We start from the raw sequence: 14,990 nt of genomic DNA on the forward strand, positions 1-14,990 counted from the left end.
TTCAACTATAGTTGGTGGAAGGATGCAGTATGGGCCAGGGAAGAACCCATTTCATTTGTGTGGATCCAGGTACTTACACATTGTGTGGAAGTTTGTGCAGATCTGAATACAAATCTGGATCTTGTAAAATTAAATGTTAAAAAGGGGCTTGTTGAGCATTGGTGGGTGTATGCACTCTGTGTTTAGATCTATCTGACCCCCTCACTAAGTAGGGTGGTCTAAAAGCTCCCCTGCCTTGCAGGAATAAGTCAGAATGGACAAACATCTCCATTCAGCATCCTCCCACAGATTAACAGTTAACTTGACAGTGCCTATGCTTTTATGTGCAAAGTGGACAAAGTGCAAAATACTGTCACCTGCACTGACAGTGGCTCCGCAGATGAGCAGAGGATAAACTGGTGTCTTCATGTCAACCCTCCTGCCTTTCTGATGTTCAAAGTTAAATCGCTGCACACGCTTTAAAGTAGTCGATATGGCAACACTGGAGCTATACAGTAAGGTAAGACTGAATTGAATTGACTGTCAATTCTTTTTGCATTTTTGAATCATCATTCTATGCTGCAGAATCTACCATTTTCATGTCCTTTTAAAGATGAGTAATGATGTGATATTTAAAACACTTGTAAAATGTGTATTTGTGAGTCCTTTCCAATTATGTACATTCATAGACTCTTACCTTAATGTCAAAATCATTGCTTTTCTTTGTTTCTGTTCTTCAGCCAATAGTTAATAGATCTGCTGTTAAAAAAACATCTACAAAAATGTTGGTAGTTTCTTCTCTCATTTCTGTGAACAATGGTCGATAATCTTTAAAACTGTACTGATCAGAATGTGGGTTAAAACTGACCTATTAGTACGTGAATTAGAAATGTTGGACGTAGATAATAACTAATCCATGCAGGCAATTTAGAGGAGGATGACTACTGTTAATTTTTAACAGTGTTTAGGAGGCTTTTATGCTGATGGGTAACAAATCTGTGGGGGTGAGGCCAGGAAGTGTGACATGTACCGGAACAGTGCTGTAAAGTGAAATGAAAGGGTTTTCTCTCCCAGACTTCACGTTGTTGTAGGATATGGAAGGGTGTTCAACATGTTTCCATTTTTATTATTCAATCTGGTGTAATAAAAGTTTATTAACACATTGTCTGTTTCTTCTTTAGAGGGCAAGTGTGTGGATTCCTGATCCAGATGCAGTCTGGGTGTCAGCCCAACTCCTCCAGGATTACGTTCCTGGAGAGAAACATCTACTGCTGCAGCTCTCTAATGGAAAGGTGAGACACATGAAACTATCAACATCCCCCAATATTTTCAGAAAAAGACCTCTGACTTCCTTTCCTATTGATAGGAGATGCATTACCCAGTGGGTTCTCCTGCTGATCTCCCACCATTGGGGAACCCTGACATCTTGGAAGGGGAAAACGATCTCACGGCTCTCAGCTTCCTCCATGAGCCGGCTGTCCTGCACAACCTGCGGGTTCGATTCCTGGACTACAGCAGCATCTACACGTACTGTGGTGAGCATGTAACGGATGGAGGGAGAGGACAGCGGGAGATTTATGAAAATCTTAGGAATGACTGTCACAGTGGAAATGGGGACAATGTACCTGTAAGTGTTCTTGAGATGTACAGAGGCAAACTGCTGGAAACAGGAAGCGTGATGTGATTCTGTTTGAATAATTATAAACATATAGATATACCCTGACTATTATAATAATCCTATCAACCATAAAGATTATGATGTAAACTGTAAGAAATATGCTCCACAGCTCACACTCACACCAAATTAGTTTTTAGTTTTCTTTACATCTTTCTAGTTGTGTCCAGAAAATAGTATACTGCCTCTGAAAATCCTGTTTTTGATGACCCCACTTTTCTGCAGTGAGGTACAAGTGTAAATATACATTATACTCATCGAAGTTCTCTGTCCATTGTGTATAGTGTCGTATGTATAAGTCCTCTCAGTATAGATAGATTGATTCTTTATTTGTCCCTGTAGGGAAATTGTTTTGTTGTTTTGCTGCAATAATCACAGAGCATTTTCACACACCAACATAAAAACAACACATAACCAACGCCAAGAAGCTCTGTATTGACATAGATTTGGTCTGGACCAGCTGGATATCCTATATTCATCTGCATGTTTACTTCATAGCTTGTGGAATAAAGGACATTTTGGATCTTTTTGCTGTAGATGGTTTGAATGAGGAGGCGAGATGATTTATCCATGCCCCATTTGTGACACTGTCTCTGTTTATATATTAGCACACTCATGCTGATGCTCATGTTTCAGGTATTGTTTTAGTGGCCATCAATCCCTATGACCAGCTCCACATCTATGGAGAGGAGGTGATCGATGCTTACAGTGGTCAGGACATGGCCGACATGGAACCTCACATCTTTTCAGTGGCAGAGGAGGCCTACCGCACCATGACCAGGTCAGACCTGAATGATCCCAGGCCATGGGAGTGTTTGTTGGCCTTGTGCAGTGTAATGTTATTATTTCATATACTTTATCACTAATAGTGTACTTTGAACCTGCACTAACAGATATGAGTGTGTATGAGATATATAAATATGTTGGTAGGGAGGAGAAAAACCAGTCGATCATCATCAGTGGGGAGTCAGGATCAGGAAAAACGGTCTCAGCCAAATTCACCATGAGATACTTTGCTGTGGTCGGAGGAGCAGCCCAGCAGACCAGTGTGGAGGAGAGAGTCTTAGCTTCTAACCCCATCATGGAGGTGAGGAGGGATATTTTTCACCACTCTTAGTTGCATTCTGGGATGTTATATAAAGATATAAAATAAATAATTTTCATCATTACCCACAGTCCATTGGGAATGCTAAAACCACTCGAAATGACAACAGCAGTCGTTTTGGGAAATACATCGAGATCGGCTTTGGCAGGAAGGGCGAAATCATTGGTGCTAAAATGAGGACGTATCTACTGGAGAAGTCACGGGTCGTCTTCCAGGTAAACTCTGACTCACCTGAAACAGACAGACCTAAAGACATTTCTTTTTTTTCCCGCATACACATACATACATAATCTGATATTTGTTTGTATGGAAGGCTTCTTCGGAGAGGAACTACCACATCTTCTACCAGCTGTGTGCCTCCAGACAGCTGCCTGAAATGAGATCCCTCAAACTGGGTGAGACTTAATCACAGGCGGTGCTCTGAACCACGTTCACATGATACACTGTGGATACTGTCGTGATGTCACAAGCCGCCTGAGAGTGATGAGGCTAAATCTACTTACTCCCAGATGCACCTGAGAATTTCTGCTACACCAACCAGGGAGGAGAGATGCAGATTCCTGGTGCTGATGATGCATCAGACCTGGAGCGCACTCGCAATGCTTTCACCATCCTGGGTATGGAGTATTAAAATTCACACGTTGCACATTTACAGTCAATCAATAAAAACTTAATATATATAGCACTTCTCACACAAACATAAAAACACCCCCTCAAGTATACACACACACACACATATATATGTGTGTGTATAATATAAATATATATATAAAAATATAAATAAAAATATATTTATTATTATAAGATTTTTATTTAACTGTCCTTAGTTATGAAGATATAACAAAACAGCTTGATGTGTTTCTCAAAATTGCAGGTGTGCAGCCTGACCAACAGATGGAGCTCTTCAGGATCCTCTCAGCTATTCTACACCTGGGAAATGTCAACATCCAATCCAGTGGGAGAAATTCTGATAAGAGTTATATAGATGTAAGGCATTTATTACTATTGTACTTTATGATTTCCCACCCCCATGGCTTCAGTTATTTTATAAACACATTTTCCTCATATCTGTCAATAAGTGCATCATTGAAGCAGTTGTACCTTCCTCTTTATCTCTTCCAGGGAGATGAACGCTCCCTGGCCGTCTTCTCCAAGCTACTTGGGGTTGAGGGACCTCAGATGGCTCACTGGCTGTGTCATCGCAGGCTGGCTGTTGGGGGAGAGATGCTGGTTAAACCCAGGTCTGGGCAGCAGGCCGTAGAGGCCAGAGATGCTCTGGCTAAACACATCTATGGCCAGTTGTTCACATGGACCGTCCAGAGACTTAACTCTGCCCTGCGCACCCAGAGGGGACAGACCAGATCATTCATAGGGGTACTAGATATTTATGGGTGAGTGATCTGGCTTGGTGGCATTAAACAAACAAAGACATTTAGCGTATAGTTGAATTGACGAGTCTTTGTCTCGGAGCAGGTTTGAGACCTTTGATCGGAACAGTTTTGAGCAGTTCTGTATAAATTATGCAAACGAGAAGCTCCAGCAGCAGTTTAACAGGGTAAGTCACTCACAGAGGTTTTATGTGTGTTTGTACTTACAATCAGAGGCACTGGACTCTCACATGTCAGCAGCACAATGATCTTCATTAAATCCAGCCTGTCACCTCTTGCCACTAACTCCTACACTGTTTAATTCATTAAACACAGATGTTACATTCTGTCTTCAGTTCTACAGCATAATGCACTCTCAACACATGCATGTTACTCATTCTTTCTTAATCTTTTGCAAATATTTTTTAAAATATGTTTCTGTTATGATGTGTTTTTCTGCAGCACGTGTTCCACTTGGAGCAGGAGGAGTATGTCCGGGAGGAGCTGGCCTGGAGCAAGATTGAATTCAGTGACAATCAGCAGTGCATCAACCTCGTCGAGGGACAACTGGGCCTGTTCGATCTGTTAGATGAGGAGTGCAGGGTCAGACATGCTCTCTCTCCCCCTCTCTCTTTTGGTTGTATGTTTTCGTCTGCATTAGATAGCAGGGTAATGAGAAAACTAGTGGGCTGATTGTCTCTTTGTTGTCCAAAGTTTCTGCCTGAAATTTCACAGAAACCTACAGAATGTTGTCACTATGTAAGGCCACATGTTCCATTCACAATCTAGTCACATTTAATATTGTGTGTTAATATCACATTTACATTCACATTCACGGAGGTCCATCTGAAATCCAGTTGGCTTTACTGATAATCCATCAAGCTGTGGTGTGAAAATAGTCTGTGTTTATCATCAGATGCCTAAAGGCTCAGACGAGAGCTGGGTGCAGAAGCTGTACGACCAACACATGACCAGCAAGCCCCACCCTCACTTCCAGAAACCCCGCATGTCAAACAACGCCTTCATCGTTCTGCACTTTGCTGACATGGTGAGAGACGAAGGTCGACACTCCTCACTCAATTCAATTAGTTAAAGCTAACAAGAAAACCAAATGGCAATTGAAAAACATAACAGCAATATAGAAAATACCACAGCAAATAAGAAAACACAAATGAAAAGGAAAAAACATAAATATCAGAAGAACAATGACAAATAAAACATTTCACAGCAGCAAATCATAAAACAATAAGAAAGTGTGTAAATCCAATCACTGTCAATCACAGTTAGAGGTTAATGTTGTGTTTTGTGATTTGTTCTTCAGGGCCACTGTATGAACTGGATGAGAACTCTGGTGATTTATTCTGTCGTCATGACTGTTTGTGTTTCTCTGCTGTGTTTGTGTCATTTTCTTTTTCAGGTGCAGTATGAATGTGAAGGATTTTTAAACAAGAATCGAGACACAGTTTATGAGGAGCTCGTTAATATTATGAAAGCGAGTCAGGTAGATATACGTGCTAACGTGACAAATTTCACAAGCTTATTTATTTTCCACTTGACTAGTGAATCAATAACCCGTGTGTTTGTGTGTGTGTTGATGTGTGTGTCAGTCTGAGCTTGTGGCCGAGTTGTTTCAGCAGCAGGAGAACTTGTCCCCTGTGGCCAATGGGAGTGTTCGCTCAGGGAAAAGAGCGACAAGAGAGCACAGACTGACTGTGGGCTTCCAGGTGAGCTGCTTTTCCTCACTGGTGCTTCTCTCCATTTTTTTCTGCAGACAGCGAGTCTTCATTCATTGACTACACTTTGCCTGACTGTGTTTGCCCCTGTCAGTTCCGTCAGTCCCTACAGATGCTGATGGACACCCTCAACAGCACCACCCCTCACTACGTCCGCTGCATCAAACCCAACGACCTCAAAGAGCCTTTCATGTAAGCTCTCACTTCACAGTCACAGTCTGTTTGCAGTATGTTTTTGTGTTAAAGATGTGTTGTACTGGAAACAGGTGCACACACTGAATGACACACAACATCTTCTCCGTGTTAGGTTTGACCCCAAGAGGACAGTGCAACAGCTGAGAGCCTGTGGAGTCCTGGAGACCATTCGTATCAGTGCTGCAGGTTTTCCATCCAGGTAGTGAGCACTTCATCACACGTACACTCTCTTCCAACATCCTTAATAATCTGAAAACATTTCTATTGGAAAGCTTTTATGAATGTTTTACATATATCACATTTTGTTTTGTGTGTCTCTTATTCAAAATTGATTCCCCTGTATTATGAACAGATTATCTTTCTCTTCTTTCAGTTGCTGCTCTCTTAATTTCTATTTTTACCTTTGCCAAGGGGTTATCTTTTTACCCCTGTCCATTTGTTGGTTGGTCTGTGTTTGTAAACAAGATTACACAAAAACAACTGAACGAATGTCCACGAAAGTTGAGGTCAAAGAAGAACCCGTTATATTTTGGGGCAGATTCAGATTAGAAGGCAGTTGCAAGAATTTTTTTCCACCTTTGTTTTGCTAACATCATGAGATTGGGCCTTTTTCAACATTTTCACAAACAAAAAATATTATCTCAAGTTTCGATTATCCAAGTTTCCTCAAACAACCATGTAAAATCAACACAGTCCCTGGGAAACACAATAGCATCACTGAAATGTGAGAGAAGAAAGTTGTGTAATTGCTTTATTAATGGACTGTATATTATCAACTTTGAATGCAGGCACATTATGAAAATTCTTACTGATATTGAAGTACAGACTTCTGAACTAAATCTGTTTCCAGATGGACGTACGAGGAGTTCTTCAGCAGGTACCGCGTTCTTCTTCGAGGGCCTCAGAGTCTGGAGCAGGCCCAAGCCTCGTGTCGAAGGACTCTGCCTCAGATCATCTCAGACCCGGACCAGTACTGCTTCGGGAAGACCAAGGTATTTTTCAGGGCGGGTCAGGTGGCACTCCTGGAGAAGCTGAGGGCCGAGAGGCTGCGTGAGGCTGCTGTGGTCATCCAGAGCCGGGTTAGAGGATGGCTCTCACGGATCAGATTCACCAGGGTCCTCTGGGCAACTGTCACCATCCAGAGATACAGCAGAGGAGCTCTGGCCAGACGGTGAGGAGGCGAGAAACAACATATTTGCCTGTCTGTTAGTAATATACACATTTATTTATATCCAAGATGTTGCACGTGTTGGTTTTTCTCTAGGACACACACATGTTCTTCCTCAATGTATTTTTCCAAAACTTATTTAAGTAGTATTTGTTTTTTTGTCATGTTGGCGTCAGACTGGCCCAGACCCTGCGCTACACCAAGGCTGCTGTAGTGATCCAGAAGACCTACCGCATGGTGGTGGTCCGACAGCTGTTCCTCATGATCCGCCAGGCCACTGTCACCATCCAGGCCTTCACCAGGGGCACACTGGCACGCCGCACATACAGACAGGTCAGCACAGTCCCTCCCTAATAGATGTTAAAGAACAAACCTCTTTCGCCCATTTACAGCGTCTTTTACAGTCTCTTATTCTGAACCGTTTAAAGGAGCAAGCTTCAGGGACATAACCTGAACTGATGAAACATTTAGACTCTATTCTCTCTCCTCAGTTGGTTGCAGAACGTGCCGCTGTGTTGCTCCAGGCAAGAGTGCGTGGGTGGCTGGCGAGGCGGGCGTACAGGCGAGTGCGTGAGGCGGTGGTGTTCATGCAGTGCTGCGCGCGCCGCAGGGCTGCCAGGAGAGAGCTGCTGAAACTGAAGACCGAGGCCCGCTCTGTGGAGAAGTACCGAGAGCTCAACAAGGGCATGGAGGTCAAACTGATGCAGCTGCAGCTACGAGCCGACCAGGAGGTGGGCTGAGGGTTTCAGAGTGGGTCTGATCCACTGATGGGATCCACTTGAGTTCTAAAACATATGTGTTGAGATGTCATTTCATATTCACATGATATTGTCTGTATGTGTCCAGGCCAGAAAGAGTGCTGCTCTGAGAGAGACCCTGCATGCAGAGCGAGAGGCCGCCACTGCTGAGCTGGAGGCTCTGAGGGTGGTCATACAGAGGCTGGAGACCCAGAAACACGAGAGGCCTCCGCCCTGCTCAGACATCAGTGAGAAGAAGGTGGAGCAGAGGAGGAGAGCCGAGGACAAAGCTGCTCAGGAGATCCTGCAGCTCACACAAGTAGGCGAGAGAGGGGAACAGAAAACATCTCTTACAACAGTGGTGGAAGAAATACTCACAGATTTTACTCAAGTAAAAGTACAAATAGACGAATAAAATTGAAAATGTACCACATTAATTGAGTAAGTTAGTATTTGCTTTTAAATGCACTTCTAGTATTAAAAGTAAAAGTACTTGCTGAGTGTCTCCCTAATGCAACAGTATCATTATAGCTCGACCTCTTCTTAATGGTGTTTTATCAGCAGTGATGCTGCTGCTGCAGGAGTCGGGGTCTAATGTTAAGTGCCTGCTCTAATTGGATCAGTAAAAAAATAGTTATCGATTATTTTATATATAAATATATAAAAACATTGTTTACGTTATAAAATGAAGTGGAAAGCTCAGATATTTGTTGATATAACAAGTGGAGTAAAAGTGAAAAGTACCTGAAAATAAATCTCTATCACTAAAGTACAGATGCATGAAAAATGTACTTAAGTACAGTAACAAGTAAATGTACTTCTTTACATCCCACCACTGTCTGACAATGAATATTTTACTTTTCTTATTTTATATTTAATAATTCAGGTTTTAATCGCTAATTCTCTCTCTTCCTCATTTTTTAAGGAGTTGCAAACGCTGCAGAGAGAAAAAGAGGATTTTATCAAAGAGAGAGAAGAACTCTCTGCTCGCTTACTTGAACAAGAAAAAGCTCAAGAAGGTGAGTTACTTTGCTGCATCATACACTCTGCATTATTCTCAGTTTTTTCTCCTCAAACTGTTTCTGAACCCTTTCCTCTTCTTCTGTGTGTGTGTGTGTGTGTGTGCACGCGCAGAGTGTGTCCATCAGGCTGTGTCCCAGGCGAGTGAGGCTCTGAGGGTGGAGCTGGATGAAGAGAGGAGAAAGTACCAGGGCCTCCTGAGAGAGTTCACCCGACTGGAGCAGAGATACGACAACCTCAGAGAGATGAGTCTGCTCACTGAGGTTCAGAAACTCACTGACACACACACTCAAATAATTCCACACTAACACAGTTTGGGTGTTCAACTCCATTTTTTTCTCCTCATGACAGCGCACCAGTGGCCACAGGAGGACAGACTCCACCCAGAGTCTGAGCTTTGAACCTCCCTCACCCACCCGACTGTCACCCCAGCCCCTCACCCCTCTCTCCCTGTCACCGCCTGCTTTCCCCTCTACTGAAGATGTGCGCTGGGTCGTTGGGACGTCTCCCCGCCTGGAGAGGACACTCTCTGCGTGTAGCTCAGAAACACAGATGGTGAGAGGATATAAGAGTCAAAGAGGGACGTCACAAACTTTGTTTAAAAAACATATATGTTGAGTTATTTTGTCTTATATCTAATTGTACCCTCGTCTTTGCTTGGGCTCAACTGACGTATCTGTTGGGGAAAAAACTCCTGCACACTGTCATACTCTGTGATTTCTTTGTGACTTCTGGTGCTAGAAATTCATCAAGCAAAAAATGTGCTTCATACACATGCAAAGACTTTTTCTGTTGTGATAAATATCTGACGAAATGAGCCTTTGGCAGATATTTAAGTATCTGTGTTTATGTTTGCTGGTCTCTGCTGCAGTGATTCAGGTTCTATATATTTGTATTACGTATATTAAGTTTATTGTTAAACTGTAAAACTTTACAAATATCAAGCCATGAACACATAAACACATTTCTCTGTCAAAAGGCTTTAATTATGAAATCTTAGTTATCATTGCCAATTAAAAAAAATATGTATATCAGTAACTATCCCAATTTTTTACTGCCTCATTAATATTTTCTGCACTGTGTTCTTGTTTGCACTGACAGGACTGGTTGATGGAGAAGATGGACGTGGCCAAAGACCCGGTGGTGAAGATGAGGGGAGAGGACCTGGCACACGCCTACGACGCCGTACGAGTGGCCAACAAGTCAGTCAGCCGTCCACCACCACTGACTCATCCCTGTCGATTTGATGCTGTGATTTATATGAGGTGGATTAACTGTGTCCTCCTGTTTTATCTCGCCCTCTGTGGGTGTCAGGTTCCTGGAGAGTCAGCTGCGTAACCAACGCAGTCAGTGGGAGGAGGAGCTGGAGGCTCTGAGGCGTCAAGCATCCTCTGCTTCGTCCTCTGCTGCACAGCCACAGGTACGGAGGTGGTCAGCATGAAGGACTCTGTTTAAGTATAAACTGACCCCTGATTGGTTTTTGCTCTCATGCTCCCATCCTTACCTGCTTCTGTTTTCCTCCTCTCCCAGTTTTTCATTCTTACATAACCACCACAGCCAACAATATAAGAGTCATTGTATTGTGGAGTGTAGCTGCCCTCACAATCGGCTGCTGGTGATGCTGTTTTACTTAAAGCTTTTTTCCCGTTGCACTCATGGTGAGTCACTTGGGTCGAGGATGAAACCCAAAATCCCTCATGTGAGTGAGTGTTTGTGTGTGAAGGAGCTGCAGGAGCTGCTGGAGGCCAGAGAGCAAGAGTGTGTGAGACTGAGGAGAGAGCTGAAGGAGCTGAGAAACACTGCGTCACTCAGACGACTCCTCACTCAAGGTGATGCTTCGTTTCGTCCATTAATTTTTTTTTTGAATTAATAATTTTTGGGTAATTTTTCTTTAAAATCTTAAGAATAACTTACTAACATATATTATTATATAATTTTCTTATTTTTTTTTCTTATCTATTGTTTTTACCATCTATCCTTTCCTTATATTGCTCTTGAAAATAATAATGCATAATGTACTTTTCAGAACATTAATATATAACATTTTGAAATATCCACTTTTGTTTTATTGTATTTATCTTTGTATTCATTTAAATTGTGCTGTTTTTTTTAATTTCCAGTTCTTCCGTCAGTTTTGACCGCAGAGATCTCGTCCTGTCCTTCTCAACCGAAGGCAGCAGCCGTCACTGGTCTGCTGGAGTGTAGGAAGAGAGACGAAACAAAGCTCATGAAGAACCTGATCACAGGTGAGACTCTTTTTATACACTTTCACCAGAATTTCTAAGGTGCTTTAAATGTTTGATGCTGTTTTTTTCTCTGAAATCATACATTTTTCAAGGCAAATTTTGATTCCAGTCCTGTATGTGATGGTCTGACCTCATCAAGACACCACAACTATGTACTGTAGCTTTACCTGAGTCACAAACTAATATCTGACAGTTATGAAGTGGACATGTTCACTGTGCCGTTACTGTTCTCTCTCGTCTGTGACGTCCAGACATCCGTGTGGACACTGCCCTGTCTCTGCCCCCCGGTCTCCCTGCCAGCGTGCTTTTCCTGTGTGTCCGCCAGGCCGACTGCAGCAGGGACCAGACTCCCGCTCGCTCGCTCTGTAGCGCTGCTGTCACTGCTGTGAAGGCAGCTCTGAAGGTAACCTGAGCTCTGAACCGATTCACTGTACCAGATGGTTGAGGATGAATCTGTGAGGACAGTTCATGTCACGTCAGGTAGATTGTCACTCACTGAGAGAAAGGCACAGATAACTTTCAAACTCTTTCCTGTGATCGCCACGAATAGTTTCGTCCTTTGAGTCCAACTGCAATAATCTGATTCCTGTAGAGAAACTAAACCACAACAAAGCCCTGTATAGCGTTTATTTCTATGTGACATTATAACCTCTTCTCTTTTCTGTCCCTGCAGAAACATAACAACAATATAGACATGACAGCTCTGTGGCTGAAGAACGTTTGTGTGTTGCACGACCTGCTGACCCAGCACTCCACAAAACAGGCAGGATGAGCGCACACTGACATTACTCTCATACTTCAATGTGTGATTGTGCAGTGTATCTTATATTTATAATTATACATTTTTATCTGCTTTCTGTAGTTTGTAAAAATCTTCTATCTATCTATCTATCTATCTATCTATCTATCTATCTATCTATCTATCTATCTATCTATCTATTTATCTATTTATCTATCTTTCTATCTATCATTTACATGTCACTTTCTAAAATAAGTGGTAAAAAATAGAGAAATTCCCAATATATTTTACGATGTGAATGTATTTATTACTTTGCAGTCCCTTGATTCAGCTGACCGGGTTCCACTGACGAACAACCTAAGCAACATGACTCATGCCCTGAGCGACCTCTGTATCCAGGCCTATCAGCAGCTCCTCTCCATCACTGAGACACGCCTGCAGAACATCATAGGTACCACTATACGCTGAGGATGATACTCATGCTAGTGCCTCAGTCTCCTGCTTACTCACACGCTGCTAATCTCTTCTCCCTCAGTCCCCGCCATGCTGGAGTCTGAGACCATCCCCGGTCTCTCTGGCTCAGCTGTGAAGTTGGGAGCATCCAGGAAGCGAGCCGGCTCGGACCCCAGGACTGTAGCAGGTGTTGCTCCCACCATGGCGTCTGTGCTGAGGGAGCTGGGAGCCCTTCACACCGCAATGACCCATCAGGCTCTGCCCGCACCGCTGATGGAACAGGCCTTTCACCAGCTCACATACCTCATCTCTGCCTCCGCTCTGAACTGCCTGCTGCTGCGGAAGGACATATGCTCCTGGAATCGGGGCATGCAAATACGGTATTAATACACACATACTGTATACTGTACATACATATGAACGTTTCCCCATATTTGAACTGCAACTTCATTTGAACTACACAGAGAACTTGCTGACATATTTTTTGCTAATTTATACAAAGGTAGACCTCTTTAATTTCTCTGATCAAGTAGCTCAAAATGAAGGTGTTTAATTTCAATGAACAAACATTCCCATTATTTATTTTGATCCATAAATAATTTTAAATCTCCACAAAATGTATATATCACTATATGGTGAGGTGATATATAGATACTGCCCTTAATTCATATACTGTCTCATGTTACTGCTCTAAAAATATCAATTCGTTTTTAGATTTGACAATATCTTTCCATGCTACTGGATTTTAACTCATGTTTTCAGAGGTCTGATTTATGTCCATTAACCACATTCATACAGTGAAAACATTGTTCCCGACAAAGTGAAACCCAGCAAAGCTCTGATTATTTCTCAGTTTATTTAAAGTAAATTAAAGTAATCTCTCTGTGATGTTCACTTAAAAAAATAGATAAAATATGTCTTTTATATTACACGACAAAGAAAAGCACCAATCATCACGTTTGAGAAGCTGGTACCAGTGAGTGTGATTGATTGTAAATGAAACGCTGAAATAATCGATAATTATCTTGCTCCTGATCTGCAGATACAATGTGAGCCTGTTGGAGGAGTGGCTGCGTAGCCGTAATCTGCAGGCAGGGGGCGCTGTGGCCACGCTGGAGCCTCTGATCCAAGCAGTTCAGCTTCTGCAGACTGGGAAAAAAAGTGAGGCGGAGGCACGGGCCCTCGTTCAGACCTGCAGTGCACTGTCCAGCCAGCAGGTGGGGCTCTGTATCATCTGCTATCAAGAGAAAAAGAAATGTTTTGTATTTGTGTTGCACAAAATATTTTTTATTAACGATAGAAACAAATACTTATATAACTGTCTGCTCTCTTCGTTGTACAGATAGTGAAGATTCTGACCCTCTACACTCCTCACAGTGACCTGGAAGAAAGGGTCACACTGAATTTCATCCGTACCGTCCAGGTACAGTTCAGATTCACAGCTGTCACATCTTTGATTATCATTTTAGAATTATGCGTCTCATGCAAGTCGTCTTTATCTTCGCTCTCATTTAGGGGCTTCTGAAAGGCCGCTCTGACTCTCAGCCTCCGCTGCTCTTACTGGATGTGAGACGAGTGTTTCCTGTCACTTTCCCGTACTCGCCTCCCACCGGCCTCCACGCTGAGCAGTTAGTCATCCCAGACACCCTCAAGATTTCCTTTCTACGCAGAGTCTAGAAAACAGGACGTCTGGCCTCTTTGGTTCAGTGTCACTGCCTACATATTGGATTTAGTGAAATTAATCACTTTTAACAGGGTGTGTTGTGAATTTAATTCCTCTTCCATTTTTATTTTCAGGGACCTACATTTGTTCAATTAACCTGTTAATTATCAGTGGATGCCACACAGGGTCAGTGGTCACCTCAGCTAATTAACCGGTGTTTAAAATGGCATGAATGCTAATAGGGACAAGGAAGAAAAAGTTTATTTTAATGGATAAATTCCAAATGAAGCATCTATTTATTCAGAAAAAGAAAAGTGGAGCTACATCTTTACAAACAAGCAATGAACTGAAGCTTTTTTTTCATCTTTTATTGGAAGCAGAAACACAGTGGGACATCAGCCCCAATCAACCCCCAATAAGAACAACCAGAATATTAAAAAAAAAAAATTAGAAACATCTCGTGTATAAAAAAATTCCCATGCGAGTACTTTGTACCACTACACATCATCAGTAATATTTATATATTCACAACCATTTGAAAAATAGAAAACAAGAAGGAAATATTACAAAATAAAGGAGACAACGATTGGCAATTAACATCAAATAATTAATGCGTGCTGGCACAGTAATATTTTTTTCCTTTTTGTTTTATTGTTCCTATCATGCACCATTTCTGGAAGTACAGGAACCGGCATGGCGGCGCAGGTGCCCTTCTTGTGTGGCCGCCGCCCCTCTGGACAGAACAGGACAGATCATGCATGTCTGTCGACTTTGTGTCTGTGCTTTTTGTTGTGCTTTTACATTTATCCTCCATTAACATCTGTGTCTCATGCCAGCCCGATTACACCAGAGCCTCCTCCACTAAAGTATCATTGTCAACAGCAATAAATAAAGATTTATTTTCGTGGCA

The 14,990-nt window shown here is 42.4% G+C and overlaps 1 protein-coding gene across 1 annotated transcript; it reads left to right on the forward strand.

The window, feature by feature from the left end:
• Positions 1-17: 17 nt before the first annotated feature.
• On the forward strand, positions 18-14,990 carry LOC109625692 (unconventional myosin-Va). Its single transcript, XM_020081063.2, has 35 exons — positions 18-499; positions 1,161-1,271; positions 1,346-1,514; positions 2,291-2,435; positions 2,585-2,741; positions 2,831-2,974; positions 3,073-3,154; positions 3,269-3,376; positions 3,634-3,746; positions 3,882-4,150; positions 4,233-4,314; positions 4,589-4,729; positions 5,043-5,174; positions 5,544-5,627; positions 5,734-5,850; positions 5,954-6,051; positions 6,167-6,253; positions 6,905-7,225; positions 7,399-7,555; positions 7,714-7,953; positions 8,069-8,278; positions 8,885-8,978; positions 9,094-9,242; positions 9,331-9,534; positions 10,081-10,181; positions 10,294-10,399; positions 10,703-10,808; positions 11,100-11,225; positions 11,477-11,628; positions 11,899-11,988; positions 12,283-12,415; positions 12,500-12,797; positions 13,460-13,634; positions 13,760-13,840; positions 13,933-14,990. Exons 1-35 carry the CDS (start codon positions 473-475, stop codon positions 14,092-14,094), a joined length of 4,971 nt encoding a protein of 1,656 aa, XP_019936622.2. The 5' UTR covers positions 18-472; the 3' UTR covers positions 14,095-14,990.

Source organism: Paralichthys olivaceus, chromosome 3, assembly GCF_024713975.1.
Source record: "Paralichthys olivaceus isolate ysfri-2021 chromosome 3, ASM2471397v2, whole genome shotgun sequence".
In the NCBI taxonomy this organism is placed as follows: Eukaryota; Metazoa; Chordata; class Actinopteri; order Pleuronectiformes; family Paralichthyidae; genus Paralichthys; species Paralichthys olivaceus.

Coding starts and splice junctions, on each gene's coding strand:
- LOC109625692 (XM_020081063.2), top strand. CDS start 473: ATGGCAACACTGGAGCTATACAGTAAG. Junction 1,515..2,290: donor CAGCATCTACACGTACTGTG/GTGAGCATGTAA, acceptor CTCATGTTTCAG/GTATTGTTTTAGTGGCCATC. Junction 10,400..10,702: donor CCTCTGCTGCACAGCCACAG/GTACGGAGGTGG, acceptor TTGTGTGTGAAG/GAGCTGCAGGAGCTGCTGGA.